We start from the raw sequence: 15186 nt of genomic DNA on the forward strand, positions 1-15186 counted from the left end.
CATAGATAATTCCAAAATGTCTAACAACTTGCAATTCTAATTATCACAGTCACAAACTCCTTGTGGTTTTTCTTCATTCGATTCTACGTATTAAAATTAACCTTTAACTACGGGCTACGGTGTACACAGTACACCATGCGTGTTAAGTTGGTTGCCGTTTCTTAAAACTATTTTCTGCGTTTACGGCGCTCGACGTAACCTATCAGTATAGTATCAACCATTGTCTGTTACAGTCGATACATGATTTTTGATCGAATAGTTGAGTTGTGATAAAAAATATCAAAGTGAGTTCCCGAACGGTGCCTTCAGTACACCACGCACATAGTTATGTAAGTAAATTTAACGAATGTTAAACTTTAAGTTACCTGCAAACGAGTTATTTTCTGTGTAGTAAATGTTACATTGTACTTTTTATACAAATATGTGAAATGGAAACTTAGAAGAAATATTTTTTATAGGGATCGAGTGCGTGTTAGGAACCCTAAAAGTCTCACACAAGATGAGCTTAGAGCTATGGCTAAAGCATTGTTCGAAGAAAAACCTGAGGAAAAAGTTAGGGGAGAAGAGGATGCTAGTTCGTCAGAAGAAGAGGAAGAAATTACGGAAGACAACGATTATAACACGGAGATAGAACTCGGAGATAGAACTTACGGAACACGGAGATAGAACTTACGGAGATAGAACTAAATGATAAAGAGTCTTCTGATTCAGATAACGAGAGCGATGGTGAGAGTTTAGAAAGCGATGGAGATGAGTATTTTATAGCGAAAGGTAAACAAACAAAGTGGTATAAAAATTCAGTGGTGAGCAAATTTAGCAAAACTTCCAGCAAAAATATTGTAAAAATACTTCCTGGGCCAAAGCTGAGTGCTAGAGATATTACCAATGAGAGAAGTGCTTTCGAAAAAATTTTTAGTGACGACATTATTGAAAATAAATATACTTGAGTGTACAAACGTGAAAATTGCGAATAAAGTATAACCGGCCGAGACGGGCTAAAGACATAACAAAAACAGAAATTATGGCATTTATCGGACTACTGCTTCTTGCAGGAACTAAAAAGCAAAACCATACACATTTTCTTAAATTGTGGACTAAAGACGGAACCGGCTCAGAAATATTTAGAGCGTGCATGAGCGCTGATCAATTTTTATTTTTGCTTGCTGCTCTAAGATTTGATGACAAAAATAGTAGAGGGATACGCAAGGAAACTGATAAGCTTGCTGCTATTCGAGTTACACTGGATCGTTTTGTGGAGAACTGCAACAATAACTACTGTTTAGGAGAAGAAGTAACAATTGACGAAATGTTAATACCTTTCAGAGGTAGATGCAGTTTTATTCAATATATCCCGTCCAAGCCTGCAAAGTATGGGTTAAAAGTATTTGTATTGTGTGATGCCCAGACATTTTATGGTACAAATTTAGAGGTGTATTGTGGTAATCAGCCACAAGGACCTTACAACAAATCAAATAAACCTGCTGATATTGTACATCGTTTACTTCAAGACTAGAAAGGGAAAAACCGGAACTTGACATTTGATAATTGGTACACAAGTTACTCATTTGGCCAATGATCTTTTGAAAGATAAAGTAAAAATGGTTGTAACACTAAAGAAAAATAAACTGGAGCTGCCGTTGGAGTTCCTACCACATAAAGAAAGAGAAGTTGGATCGTCCCTTTTCGGATTTCAAAAAGAGGTAACTAGAGTGTCATATATCCCTGCAAAAAATAAAGCTGTGCCATTGATATCAACCATGCATAATGATTCTGCAGTAGATCCGGAGAAAAAAAAGCCAAATATAATTTTAGATTATAATTCTCACAAAGGAGGTGTCGACACAGTAGATAAAATGCGCGGTACATACTCGGTATCAAGGAGAACGCAAAGGTGGCCGATGGTTAAATTTTTTCAGCTCCTAAACATCGCAGGAATTAACAGCCAAATCCTGTATAATGCTGCAAATATAAACAATCCTCAAAAATATAGAAGGATAGTTTTAAAGGAATTATCTTTATCTTTGTTGAGACCACACCTTTCAGAAACCTTTGAGTTTGCCCTTAGATTTAAAACTATTCCTGAAGAAATATAAAGCTACTGTAGTGGAACAAGAAGAAGAAGAACCACCAGCAAAAATACGAGGAAAGTGCTATTGCTGCGGAAGGCGTAAAAATAGAGTGACAACCATTTCGTGTCAGACATGCAGGAGAAGGGTTTGCAAAGAACATTCCACCATTATTTGTCCTGAGTGTAATAACTCAAATAACCAGGAAGAAGACGAAAGTGAATAAAGACTCGTATGTGTTTATTTTTCTACAATGTTAAAATTTTAAAAAATTTCACATATTTTTTTAGGTTGGTGTTTCAATATGTAATAAATTACTGTTTTCGTTTTTTCTCACTGGTTTACCATTTTGAATTATTTTTTAGTTTTATTTTTTCATTATATAATAACTAATTATTGATTAAACACAAGTTGTGCAATTTAATATAGTTCTAATTATTAAAGAAATGTTGTTTCTGTAGCTACATGTAACTGGTGAATAGAGTACACCGCGCCCGTATTTGAGATTCATGGTTGGGCGCCCGTAGTTAAAGGTTAATCTTAATGTCTCATATTTATCACTTCTTTAGTCAAATAGGAAACTTCTTGGTTGTTTTATGGTTTAAATGCATTAGTTATAGCTCTTTTTAGCAATTCCTCGTTTGTCACTTTAATCAACCCATTAGATACCCAGAAGTTTAAACAATGTCCACATGATTCTATGCATCGAAGCATTAGAAATGCTGCTGATTTATTATATTGTTATTATCATAATTTGAGGGTGCATGTTTCGGTCGCTTATGTTCTAATATGTATAACATTTCACTATGCAGAATCTTAGGCTTAGAAAAATGTCCGTCTGTCATACAGTATGCCCCAAAATAAAGTATACTGAAAATGAAATATATAATTAAACAATTAAATAATTTATAACTTATGTCTCTAGAGTGCTAACATTATATTAAGTAAACATTATGTGTTAAGTATGTCCTCCTTAGATTACCATACATTTTTCACATCGCTCTTGAAGATTGTTAATCATTACCTTACAAACATTACTTGAAATTTCATTCATAACTCGACGAATGTTATCTTTTAATGTGTTAAGATCATGCGAAATTGGATCCCTGTAAATCTTTTCTTTAAGAATCCCCCACAAATACGCATCAGGTGGTGTAAGATCGGGTGAATTAGATGGATAGGGGTAGTCACTTCGTCATGATATAAGACGCCCTGGGAAGTAGCGTCGCAGCAAAGCTAAATTTTCTGCCGCAGTATACGCTGTGGTCCCCTCTTGTTGAAACCACTGTGAGCGGAATGGTAAATTTCTAGCACGGCAAAACCGGCGAAGATCTTGGTAAAAAGGTGTTACAATGAGTTCTCTGTACCGCTGCTGATTAGCAGTTACACTTCTGCCATTTTCCTCTAAAAAGTATGAACCAATTATCCCATGACTTGATATGGCGCACCACACTGTCACTTTTCACTATAATGAGGTCTCTCAATAAACTCTTGTGGCTTTTCAAATCTCAAAAATCGTGTTGTTTGTTTATTAATATATCCACTCAATGTTATATGGCTTTCATCTGAGGACCAAATATTCATGAGAAAACTTTCGTTATCGTAAACCATTCTCAATGTTCTCCCGCAGTATTCAACTCTTTCGCGTTTATCAGCCACCCTTAGTTTATTAACCACTTGAATGCGACAAGAAAAAGCTCCCAACTCCTTTGCTGCTCGGTGGACAGTAAACTTACTTAAAGCAAGCTCTTTTGAAATTCGCTGTTGACTTTTCTCACAAGAAGCCAAGATTTTATCAAGAATCCTTCCCATATTGTAGTTGTCCCTAGAGGTTTTCCTCCTTCCAGATCTTCCTTTTTGTTGGGTAAGTATGGGACCAGTACGTCTAAATTTCATTACAAGCAACAACATGCTGCGCTTTGTAGGAGATCGTTTGTTGAAACGTTCTTCAAACCTAGTGGAAACAAATTTTAAACTAGGCCCATCATTTCGCCCTGCTCCGTATGAGCGAAAATAGGTCTCAACAATAAATGAGTTTTCTTGAGCACTTAAAACCATCATTAATATAATTGTTACACCACTTTTGTGAGCAAACGTCAAATATTGTTTTGACTTATACAAAATACTTCAGTCTCTCCATGGCAACTGTGATCAATAGCTTGTACATTAACCATTGCTGATCTTTCCATTGTCGTTCTTACTTTTATTTACAAATTGATCTCCAGTTTATCTCTAGTACATCCATGATGTTTTAGCTTGTCAAATCGTTTCAAATGTTTACTATATTATGTTGAATGGGTTGCATACGGGTTCATTTTGAATGAAGTAGAAAACCGACGGTTTACAAACCCGATTACCGGTTTACAAAGTTAGTGCAAACATTATACCAAAACGCCACAATGCGTTTAAAACTACATGATACTACCACAGAAATTCATATCAAGCAAGGTGTGAGACAGGGCGACACTCTCTCACCTAAATTATTTATAGCCGTCCTCGAATACGCCTTTAAAATGCTAAAGTGGGAAAATAGAGGAATGAAAATAGATGGAGAAATGCTCAATCATCTGCGTTTTGCCGACGATATAGTACTTATTACCGAAGATTTGGGTGAAGCACAACAAATGCTACTAGAATCAGAAAACGTATCTTCAATAATAGGTCTGAAAATGAACATCAGTAAGACCAAGTTTATGACAAATTTAGTTCCCAGCGAACACCTAACCATCCAAAATCAAGTGATAGAATTGACAGAAAAGTACATATATCTCGGTCATTAAATCAGAATAGGCAAGGATAATCAGACTTGCGAATTTCAACGACGAATAACACTTGCTTGGGCGGCGTATGGTTTACATAGAGACATCTTTAAGAGCAACATCCCGACAGCTATGAAATGGAAGACACTTGACCAATGCGTTCTTCCTATTATGACATACGGAGCAGAAACTCTCACGCTCACAAAAACAACAGCACTAAAAATGCGAGTGGCACAAAGGCGCATGGAAAGATCGATTCTCGGCGTGACAAAAAAAGACAAAATAAGGAACCAAGACTTAAGGAAAAGAACAGGTATCACTGATGTCATTGAACGTATAGCCAAGCTGAAATGGAATTGAGCAGGTCACATAGCGCGGCTGAAAGACTCAAGATGGACCAGAAAACTAATTGACTGGCGCCCAAGAGAAGACAAACGCAGCAGAGGACAACCACCAACACGCTGGATGGACGACATAAACCGAATATCCAAGAAATGGCAACAAGAAGCACAGAACCGTGAAGAGTGGCGAAGAACGGGAGAGACCTATGTCCAGCAGTGGATAGAAGAGGTTGTATGATGATGATGATGAAAAAACCGACGTACTCGCAATCATTTACTGTTTTACTTCCGACGACCGGTTTCGCTCTCTACAATATGTAGAGCATCATCAGGTCAACGGTTACCAGTAAACTAAAGTATGCCGTTACAAGGAGTTATTTCTATTACAATTTTCAATAATATGATTTTTGCTCAAATTATGCTAATGGGGATTTGATTGGATGTACGGACAATGCTACATAGGTTAACAAGTATATGGGTAAGTTCTTGAGGGTAGAGAGAAAAATGACGAGAGACAGCCAACAAATCTGCGTTTTATATTTTATTTGTGAAATGGAATAAAAAGTAATGTCATCTATTTAATTTTTAATATGTAACGGTCTTAATGTTTTATTTTTATTTATTAAAATATTTTTATTTATTTATGTGTTAATGATTGTAAGACTGACAACATTTGGATCAAAAGAGTTAATAACTGAAATTGGTGTTAACCCTGGTTATGCAATTATAACCAAAATGTTAAGGTTATTGCTCCTAGATGATCTTAAGCTAGGGGCAGTGGTTGTAAACAGGAAAAAAATAGTTAAAAACAACTAAATGATTATATCAGCAGTCATATGATAATAGGATGGGATTTAGAACATGAAACTGAAAAAACCAGAACTGAAAAGAAAAGAAAGAAACCAATAGCTTCAGTTGTGGAGTCGGGAAAAATAAGTGAAAAAATAATAATATCAGAATCAATTGAAAAAGTTAATTGAAAGTAAGAAAGGAAAATTGCTTTATTACATAATTGAAACAGAGAAGAACCGTTGACCTGATGATGCTCTGCATATTGTAGACAGCGAAACCGGTCGTCGGAATTTAAACAATAGATAACCTACTTCTGTTTTTTACTTAATTGTTTACTATATATTTATATTTCAGCCTGCTTATATATTATCGTCTGCCCATAATCATAAACTTTCTTTAATAAGTATTTTATTTTAAAGCCAAATAATTGTCTTAATTTTTCGACATTATTTAGAAATTCTTAACTAAAATACTGTAACTGTGAGTACGACAATCATCATCATAACGTATGTTGTTGAAATGTGTTCCATGCATTTTTATCCCTTTTGGCTTGTTTGTGAAACGGTATTTGAAATGTATTCTCCATATATTATATTGAATAGTAGAATAGATAAAAGACCGACCTGGCGTACACCTCTTGTTATTTACATTTCTTGAGTTGACAAGTAGTTGATGATCTATAGCTTTTTATTTAAAATAATATTTTGAATATTCTGGAGATCCTTTCTATCGAGGTCAATTTTCTTGAGAGTGCGTCAATCACAGTTTGATTGTTTATTCTTTTAAAGAATTTTTGATAGTACATAAATACTATAAAGACTATTTCGTAGGTGATACCAGTTATTGGTGATTAATTACATAAAGTGTCAGTCGAATAGCTAAGAGGTAAGGCGGCTGCACAATTGCCCGGGAACGGGAACGAGAACGGAAACGGGAACGGGAAAAAAGTTAACCTCTACGTAAATTAATGTTGTAGATGCACAATAACCGAGAACGAGAAGCTGTCCGGTAACGGGAACGGGAAAGTTGACCATGTTTTAACTTTCTCGTTCCCGTTGTATTCCCGGAACCAATCAGAAGGCAGTATTAAAAATACTGTCAAATGCCCAATAAAAATTTGTTATTAGAAGTGTGTGACCAAGTTTTAGTGACAATTTTTATACATTTTGCATTAAAATAAATGACGAACGATTGATTTCTTTATTGGAAAAATGTCCTCATCCGTATGATTGATGTAGATCATAGTACGTACTTATATGGTAATTAGATACAATAATAATATAAATATTTGAATGATATGCTTTTTATCTTTATGCTGACAAACCTTTGCGATTGTACACATATTGTGTAAATTAGTTCCAAGATCATAAAAAACGAAAATATTAAAAGCTCGTCATCAAATAAATCCATATTTTTAGAGTTAACAGACATGTTCTTTTAATAAAATTAGAAAAATATCGTTCCACAAAATTTATTTTCAGAAGAAAAATAATTAATAGCACAAGTGACAGTGACACAAAACAGCTGTTTACCATTTAATTGTGAATCTGCTGATGCTTTCAGTTTCCGTTCTCGTTCCCGTTTCCGTTCCCGTTCCCGTTCCCGGTCAATTGTGCAGCCGCCTGTACAGGTGGTCGACCTCATTTCGCTTGACTACCGAAATGGGTCTAGTGGAAGTACGTTAGACTGAATCTTGCTTCTGTGTACAGATAACTAAAAAGCTAACGCAGCATTGTAAAAATTAATCTGTAGCTTTAATTGGAATATGCTGATGTATCTGATCCGCATTTGGGGAGCACTACGGCAAGAAATCAGATCTTGGGGCTCGGTGATACTTCTCGATACAGTCTCTCCTAAGAATTTTAATGTATATATAGTCTTTACGATTATACGCTTTGGTGCCTTTTTGGCAAAGCTGTAAGATTTCGATAGCTAATTGGCTATCGGGATATATTTAATTAGGTATAGTCTTGAAAGACCATAAATGTTCATCTAAGGCCCGCCGCAAATTGAACCTAAGCGAGACACAACCTGCGCCGGAGGGACGGGTGACCCGTGCAGTTATTTTTTTAGCGCACCGCATATTGATCACAACCTGATCACAACCCAACCGAACCGTTGGCTGTCGCTGTAACGAATAGAGACGGGCAAAATCAGTGAGGACATGTAACGGTTACTTTTGATACCGGTTCTCAGTGGTACTGAGTACAAATATTTATTACAAAATACTGATGTATCTTATTCTTGTACTGAATTGAGTAGGAAAGTTAAAATCGGTATTTCCGTACTTGTAACTAGTAACATTTTAAAAATATCTTACACGTCCCTAGTAGTCGTAGCGGTATGACTTTCAAAAACATCAAATTTGATCATAAGCGGGTGCATAAAAAGATATCTTACACTGAGTATTTTATTTCTGCACATAAAACCTACATATTTAAAATAATCTCTCTCCTACTGCTCGGTCATAACTCATATTCCTCAATTTACTGCTCGGATCACCATCATTTACAATTACTGCAGGTCATAGTTCATAATCCCTCCTCTACTGATCGGTCATAAAAAAATATCACTTTCTGCAATAAACAAACATGTAATATGCCGACAAGTTGAATTTGAGGGTAATACGATATTTTTATCGATCACGGTTTTAAGTAACATGAATATTTTCTAATAATGTGTTTTTGTAAAGGCATAACTTTGATTATTAATTTCGTCTACCAACATTATTTAGTATAAGCTTATTTAGTCTACCAAAAGTTATCAGAATTTAATGATGAAAACAAAGCAGTTTTCACTCGGGGTTTTGGCTATGCTAATATTTTTATTTATCACAATAAATTGTACTTACAGTTGGAAAAATTAAAGAATACCCATTAACGATCACATCAATCACATATTATTCAGATTATTAATAATCTATCTCTCTCGTTTGATATTTGTGAAAAAGAAAAAAAAAACAGCAAATACAAAATATGTGATTGATGTGATCGTTCATGGGTATTCTTTCATTTTTCCGACTGTAGGTAATACCATCGGTATTCATTTCAGGTATGTCCATCTCGCAAACAAAAACAAATAAAAATAAATATCTGGCAATGAGTCACGCGTCCCACGACCCAAGAAAACTGTACGCCGATGACAAACGTTCCCAAGCTTGACCTGCGAACGAATGAACTGATAGTAGGATGCGCAGAACTGTCTACGCAGTTCGCCGGCGCAGGTTGTGTCTGGCTTAGGTTCAATTTGCGGCGGGCCTAATCGCAGTCATATTTTTATTTCTGAAATACCCAACATTCAGCCCTGTGATGAATTATCGAAGTTATTTTTAACGTTTGCGTTAAAGTTATGATAACTATGGCATATTACTAACTCCATAATTTAAAACGTAAATTCCATGTGATGGATCATCCCCCGTTATGAGTTAAGTTATTTCTTAGACGTTATACAAGGAAGAAAATATTAAGTTGCCTAAAAAGAGAACCTTATGTAGAATCAGTACAAGTTTGAGCGAGAAAGAGAATCACGAAAAGTTGGTATACCTACCCCCGGCTACCGATGACCGAACAGCTGTTCGCTGTTCGGTGTGGTTCGGTGGTGAATCGTAAAAGTAGATAGAAAGAACAGTAGATAAAACCCTTCGATGTTTATAAATAAACATTTCAACTTGTTTCTCTCGATTTGATTTTTGTATAATTTTTAAAATTGCATTACCCTTCTATTTTTAAATTATTAGCTCTCTTTTTCATTTTTTTCTAACAATAAAACACTGAAAACGTTTGTTTTCTATACTTCCACAAAATATAGTCACATAGTAACATAGTTATAATAAATTTTGTGGAAGTATAGAAAACAAACGCTTTCGGTGTGTTCTTAGATAAAATGAACTTTCATCAAGTAACGGTCTAATCCATCAATTATTTTTCATTTTTATTATTGTTTTAATTTTATTACCTAAGTGTTTTTAATTATCTTAGATCTATGTGACTGATAATTATGTGCTGCTTTATATTTGATATTAAAAATGATTTATTAAATTAATAAAATGCCGCACACAGGGGCGTCATTTGAGGGTAATGCCCCCCCTGACCCTGAAAATTACTGAAATTTAAAAAAAATACATCAATTTTCATCATTACATCATATATAATATATTGTATAATATATAATGCTTGCCCCCCCCCCTATCAAAATTTCAAATGACGCCCCCGGCCGCAAAAGATCCTGGGACAACCTGAAGCAGCGTTCTACGTTAAATATTTACTTGATTTCTATCTAAAAACAAATCAAAATATAAACCCAATCTTACAATCCTTAACATAACTGACAAAACGACAGAGTTATCTTATAACTTGAGGTTTAACGTCGTGTTATAAAGTGACAGTTGATATATGTATCAGATAGCTCAAGAACTCAACTAGTTAAGTTTATTTATATGATACATCACACCAATTTGAGGATTATAAGTTAACTACAGGATAACTTTTGTTCTATTTAACGTGAGTGGTTCATCACAGGGCTGATTAATAACAATAAGCTGTATTAAAAATATATTCAAAATAAGAGCTAAAATAAAAGAAAACAACAAAAAAATAAAAAAAGGTTCACACATTTTGGTTAGGTATTAATTTAAAATATAAAAATACTTACTAAATAAAGTATCTTTTTTATCTTCTATAATGTCAATTTCTCCAGCAATTTCGTCAATAAATCTTGGTGAGTACCTTCCTCTCTCCGTAACTTCTTCATCAAAATCAAGCTCAAATACGGTTGATTTTAAGAACTTTTCCAACTAAAACATAACATAAGCAGCGTATAAGTTAGGAAAGGAACTATTCGTATTTAATATATACAGGGTGTCCAGAAACTCTACCGACAAACGAAGACAGAAGATTCCTCAGATAATTTTAAGACAATTTAACCCAATTCACCTAGTCCGAAAATGCTTCCTAAGGGAGCTAGAGTTCTTTGAAGATGGCGCCAAGTAATTAGTTTTTCTTAAATACCTCCAGAACGCTTCTATTTAGAAAAACGAACATTTGTATACATATTTACTTTTACGAAATTAATCGATTCCATTCATTGCGAATTTCTAGTACCGGTCATAGGCGTCCGTTTTGGGTAGGGCAACGGTTATTTTATCGCATAACTTTTTGGTCTTCAACTTTTAAGCATTTTTGATACTGGATTATTAAATTGTAACGTATTCTAGTACTAAAAGCTACTCTTACTTTAAGTCGGTACGACACACCGTTTTCTAGAAAAATCGATTTGAAAGTTTTTAGTTTTGGGAATTTGAAAAAAAAATGAAAAAAATTAAAAATAAAAACGATGTATTTTACCAACTTAAAGCAAGAGTAACTTTTAGTACTCAAATATCTCATAATTGAATAATCTAATGTCAAAAATAGTTAAAAATTAAAGACAATAAAGCTATGCTATAAAATAAGTGTTGACCTACCCAAAACGGACGCCTATGACCGGTACTAGAAAATCGCCATTAATGAAATCGATTAATCTCTGGAATATAAATAAATGTACCAGTTTTCATCTTTCTAAATAGTTTTTTTTAATCTTTTTTTTTTGAAATTAAAAGAACGAAAAATTTTCAAATCGATTTTTCTAGAAAACGGTGTATCCTATCGACTTAAAGTAAGAGTGCCTTTTAGGACTAGAACACCTCACGATTTAATCATTCAGAGTCAAAAATGCTTAAAAATTAAAGACAAAAAAGTTAGGCAATAAAATAACCGTTGCCCTACCCAAACCGACGCCTATGACCGGTACTAGAAAGTCGCAATGGATGGAATCGATTCATTTCTAGAAAGTAAATATGCATACAAATTTTCGTTTTTCTAAATAGAAGAGTTCTGGAGGTATTTAAGAAAAACTAATTACATGACGCCATCTTCAAAGAGCTCTAGCTCCCTTAGGAAGCATTTTCGGACTAGGTGAATTGGGTTAAATTGTCTTAAAATTATCTGAGGAATCTCCTGTCTTCGTTTTTCGGTAGAGTTTCTGGACATCCTGTATTTAATGGGAATGAACCACAGTTTAATTTGAAAATACGTTTATTTTGTCGTTAGATTTTCACTTCGGTCATTGGGAAATTTGTATTTGGAGAACGATTTTCGAATTGGAACTCAAAACGTCAAAATAAACGGGTTTTGACTAAAATGTGTCTAATTTCTAATTGTAGCTTTTATATAATAAAACCAAATTTTTCAAATTTTCAGATTGATAATTAGTACATTGAATATTGAATCACGATTGTTGCTCCAAATTTTAAAGAACTGCTTGAATTTACATGAAATTTAGCATACACATAGCTCACATGTCAAAGAGAAAAGTGATATTGTCTTGATGTGCTTCTACAAGTAGGTGAGTTTCACCCCTTCTGCGGGGTGAAACTCACCTAAAAACTGGGTGAAAAAACATACGTTCAAAATAATTCCCTAAGTCAACAATGTTCGAGTTATTTTCGAGTGAATATAATAAATATGTGAATGTTTCAACAAAAAAAAAACTTTTACCAAAAATGTAGCCTGAAAAAAACTGAAAAAATTGTGTATGTATGAGGTCTCTAGACCTGGTAGAAGCAGAGTTGTACAATGGCTAATTAAAAATAGCTTCATATTCGTCAAATATAATATTTCAACGTGAAATAACCAAAAAATGAAGCACTTATTTTTGGAAAAAACTCATTACAACTTTTTTAAAGTGTTTAAAAAAAGCTTTATTTCTGTTATTTTTAAGTTTCTTCCATCAAATGTAAGCAAGTTACGCTCAGTATATAGTTGTTTCCTTTTGTTTTGGCAAAAATAAATCAACCCCTAATTAGCATTTTAAATGAAATTAATCGTTACCACTTCATAAGTTGCTTTATTATGGTGTGTTTATACAGGGTGTAACAAAAATGCATGTCATAAATTAAATCACATATTCTGGGACCAAAAATAGTTCGATTGAAAAATAGATTTTGACGGTTTTGTTCCTTTAAACCCCCATAAACTTTTGTGCTCGTTCCAATTAAAGAATCTCTGCTGTACCATTAGTTAAAACACAATGTTTTTAAAACTTTTTGCCTCTAAGTATTTTTTCGATAAACCAGTTTTTATCGAGATGCGGCTTCTTTTTTAATACCTTTACCTAAAAATTTTATGGGGGTATTGTTCCTTTAAACGCCCCAAATGTTTGTGTACGTTCCAATTAAATTATTATTGTAGTACCATTAGTTAAACACAATGTTTCTAAAATTTTTTGCATCACAGTATTTTTTCGATAAACGATTTTTTATCGAGATGTTAACATGTTTCAAAGTATACCAAAAAAATGTGAATTCGAAATAAATTGTCATATTATTACGAGGTCTCTATAATCTTACTTACCATTTAAAAATTTGTGTTGGATTTTACAAATGTTCAAAATATCTCGATAAAAACTGGCTTATCAAAAAATTATAAAAAGACAAAAAAGTTTTAAAAACGTTTTGTTTAACTTATGGTACCACAATAATTATTTAATTGGTACGTACAAAAATATTTGGGGACGTTTAAGGGAACAAAACCCCCATAAAATTTTTATGAGGTGCACAATTTTCATTTTTATTTTTTTTAATATTTCTGCCATATGAATGTCACATGTCCAATTTCAGTAAAAAATCTCTAAGTGTTCAATATATTGGAAAAAATCGATTTTTATTTTGTAACTTAAAGGGGCTATAACTATTTTATGTGCACATTTGTACTAAGGTAAGTTGGGTTTAATCGAACTATTTTTGATCTCAGAACATGTGATTTAATTTGTGAACTGTATTTTTGTTACACCCTGTATTTGATGTGTCGGTAAGTTTCAACGGTTCAAAGTGATTATTAAAAAAATGGTTTTAAAATAAAAAGTTGAAAATATCTAATTTTGAGCAAAATGCTTTTTTTCAAAATAAATTAAAAATTATTAGTGAAACCAAAAATCCCAAAAAAAGTCGGCTTTGCTTTTCTGAATATTTTGGATTTACTTGTTTTTCTGCAAGACAAAACTTTGTTAAGATTTAGTGTTTCTTAATATGCATGCACTCGTGATTAGTGAATAGTTCAAGCCCTTTCAACTACAGTCCTTTCACAAATAAGGACTTTGAACCGATGAAACCTACAGATCATATAAACAATACATACACAAATAAAGCAACTTGTGAAGTGGTAACGATTAAGTTCATTTGAGATGCTAAGTAGGGGGTGATTTTCCCGATTTCTTTAAAAAAAAGGGACCTACTATATTCTGAGCGTAACTTGCTTACTTTTGATGCTAGAAATTTTTTTTACATAACAAAAATAATTTTTTTTTAAAAACACTTTAAAAAAAGTTGTATTGAGATTTCCCCAAAAAGTGCTTCATTTTTTGGTTATTTCATGTTAAACTATTTGATTTGGAATTTGACGAATATGAACCTATTATTTATTAGCATGTGCTTCTACTAGGTCTGGAGACCTAATACATCGACCATTTTTTTCGCCTTTATACAGGCTATATATTTAGCAAAAATGATATTTTCGACAAAATACCTACTTTTTGATTTATTTACGAAAAACCGTCTAAAAAGGTGGTTATTTTGTTGAAAGATGAACATATTCTTAACACTTGGTGAAAAATCTCTACAGAACAAAATTTACTTAAAATTGGTCAGTTTATCCACTTCGGGAATTATTTTGGACGTAAATTTTTTCACCCCCGAAAAGGGGTGAAACGCACCCCCAGAGCAAAAGCACGCATCTGCACAATATCACTTTGTTTCTTTGACATTTCAGCTATGTGTATGCCAAATTTCATGTCAATCCAAGCGGTTCTTTAAACCTTAGGGGTTTCGCAATATTTTACCGTCAACGAACGGACTAAATACAGGTCAGAACATTTTGATTTAAGTTAGAGCAGAATTAGTTTCTAGTAAGTCTCTAGGACGCGATTTTCAGCATTGCAACCCAGACTAAAAAGCTGTCATGCCTATGTTCAAAGCAAATACATTTTCTAAGTAAATTTACCTATTTTTCTTCTAAATTATTTTCTAAAAAATATACATTTTTGTCAACAAAATAACGTTTCCAGAGCTATTCAACTTTGAGCATACTTGATGTAGTTGTTTACGGTTCATATACCAGAGTTTCAATATAGTTAAATAGTTATATTAGAATGTTAGCCGGATATAATGGAAGTACGTAGAAGTTTGGTATAAACTAA

General features: G+C 33.5%; 1 protein-coding gene across 1 annotated transcript in view; it reads right to left on the bottom strand.

Moving 5' to 3' along the window:
- Positions 1 to 15186, bottom strand: part of LOC114328049 (uncharacterized) — a 101803-nt gene that overhangs the window by 9796 nt on the left and 76821 nt on the right. The window contains exon 4 of the mRNA XM_028276792.2: positions 10609 to 10750. Within this exon, the coding sequence (XP_028132593.2) occupies positions 10609 to 10750 (142 nt within the window). The remainder of the gene's footprint in view (positions 1 to 10608; positions 10751 to 15186) is intronic.

This window comes from Diabrotica virgifera, chromosome 6, assembly GCF_917563875.1.
Source record: "Diabrotica virgifera virgifera chromosome 6, PGI_DIABVI_V3a".
In the NCBI taxonomy this organism is placed as follows: Eukaryota; Metazoa; Arthropoda; class Insecta; order Coleoptera; family Chrysomelidae; genus Diabrotica; species Diabrotica virgifera.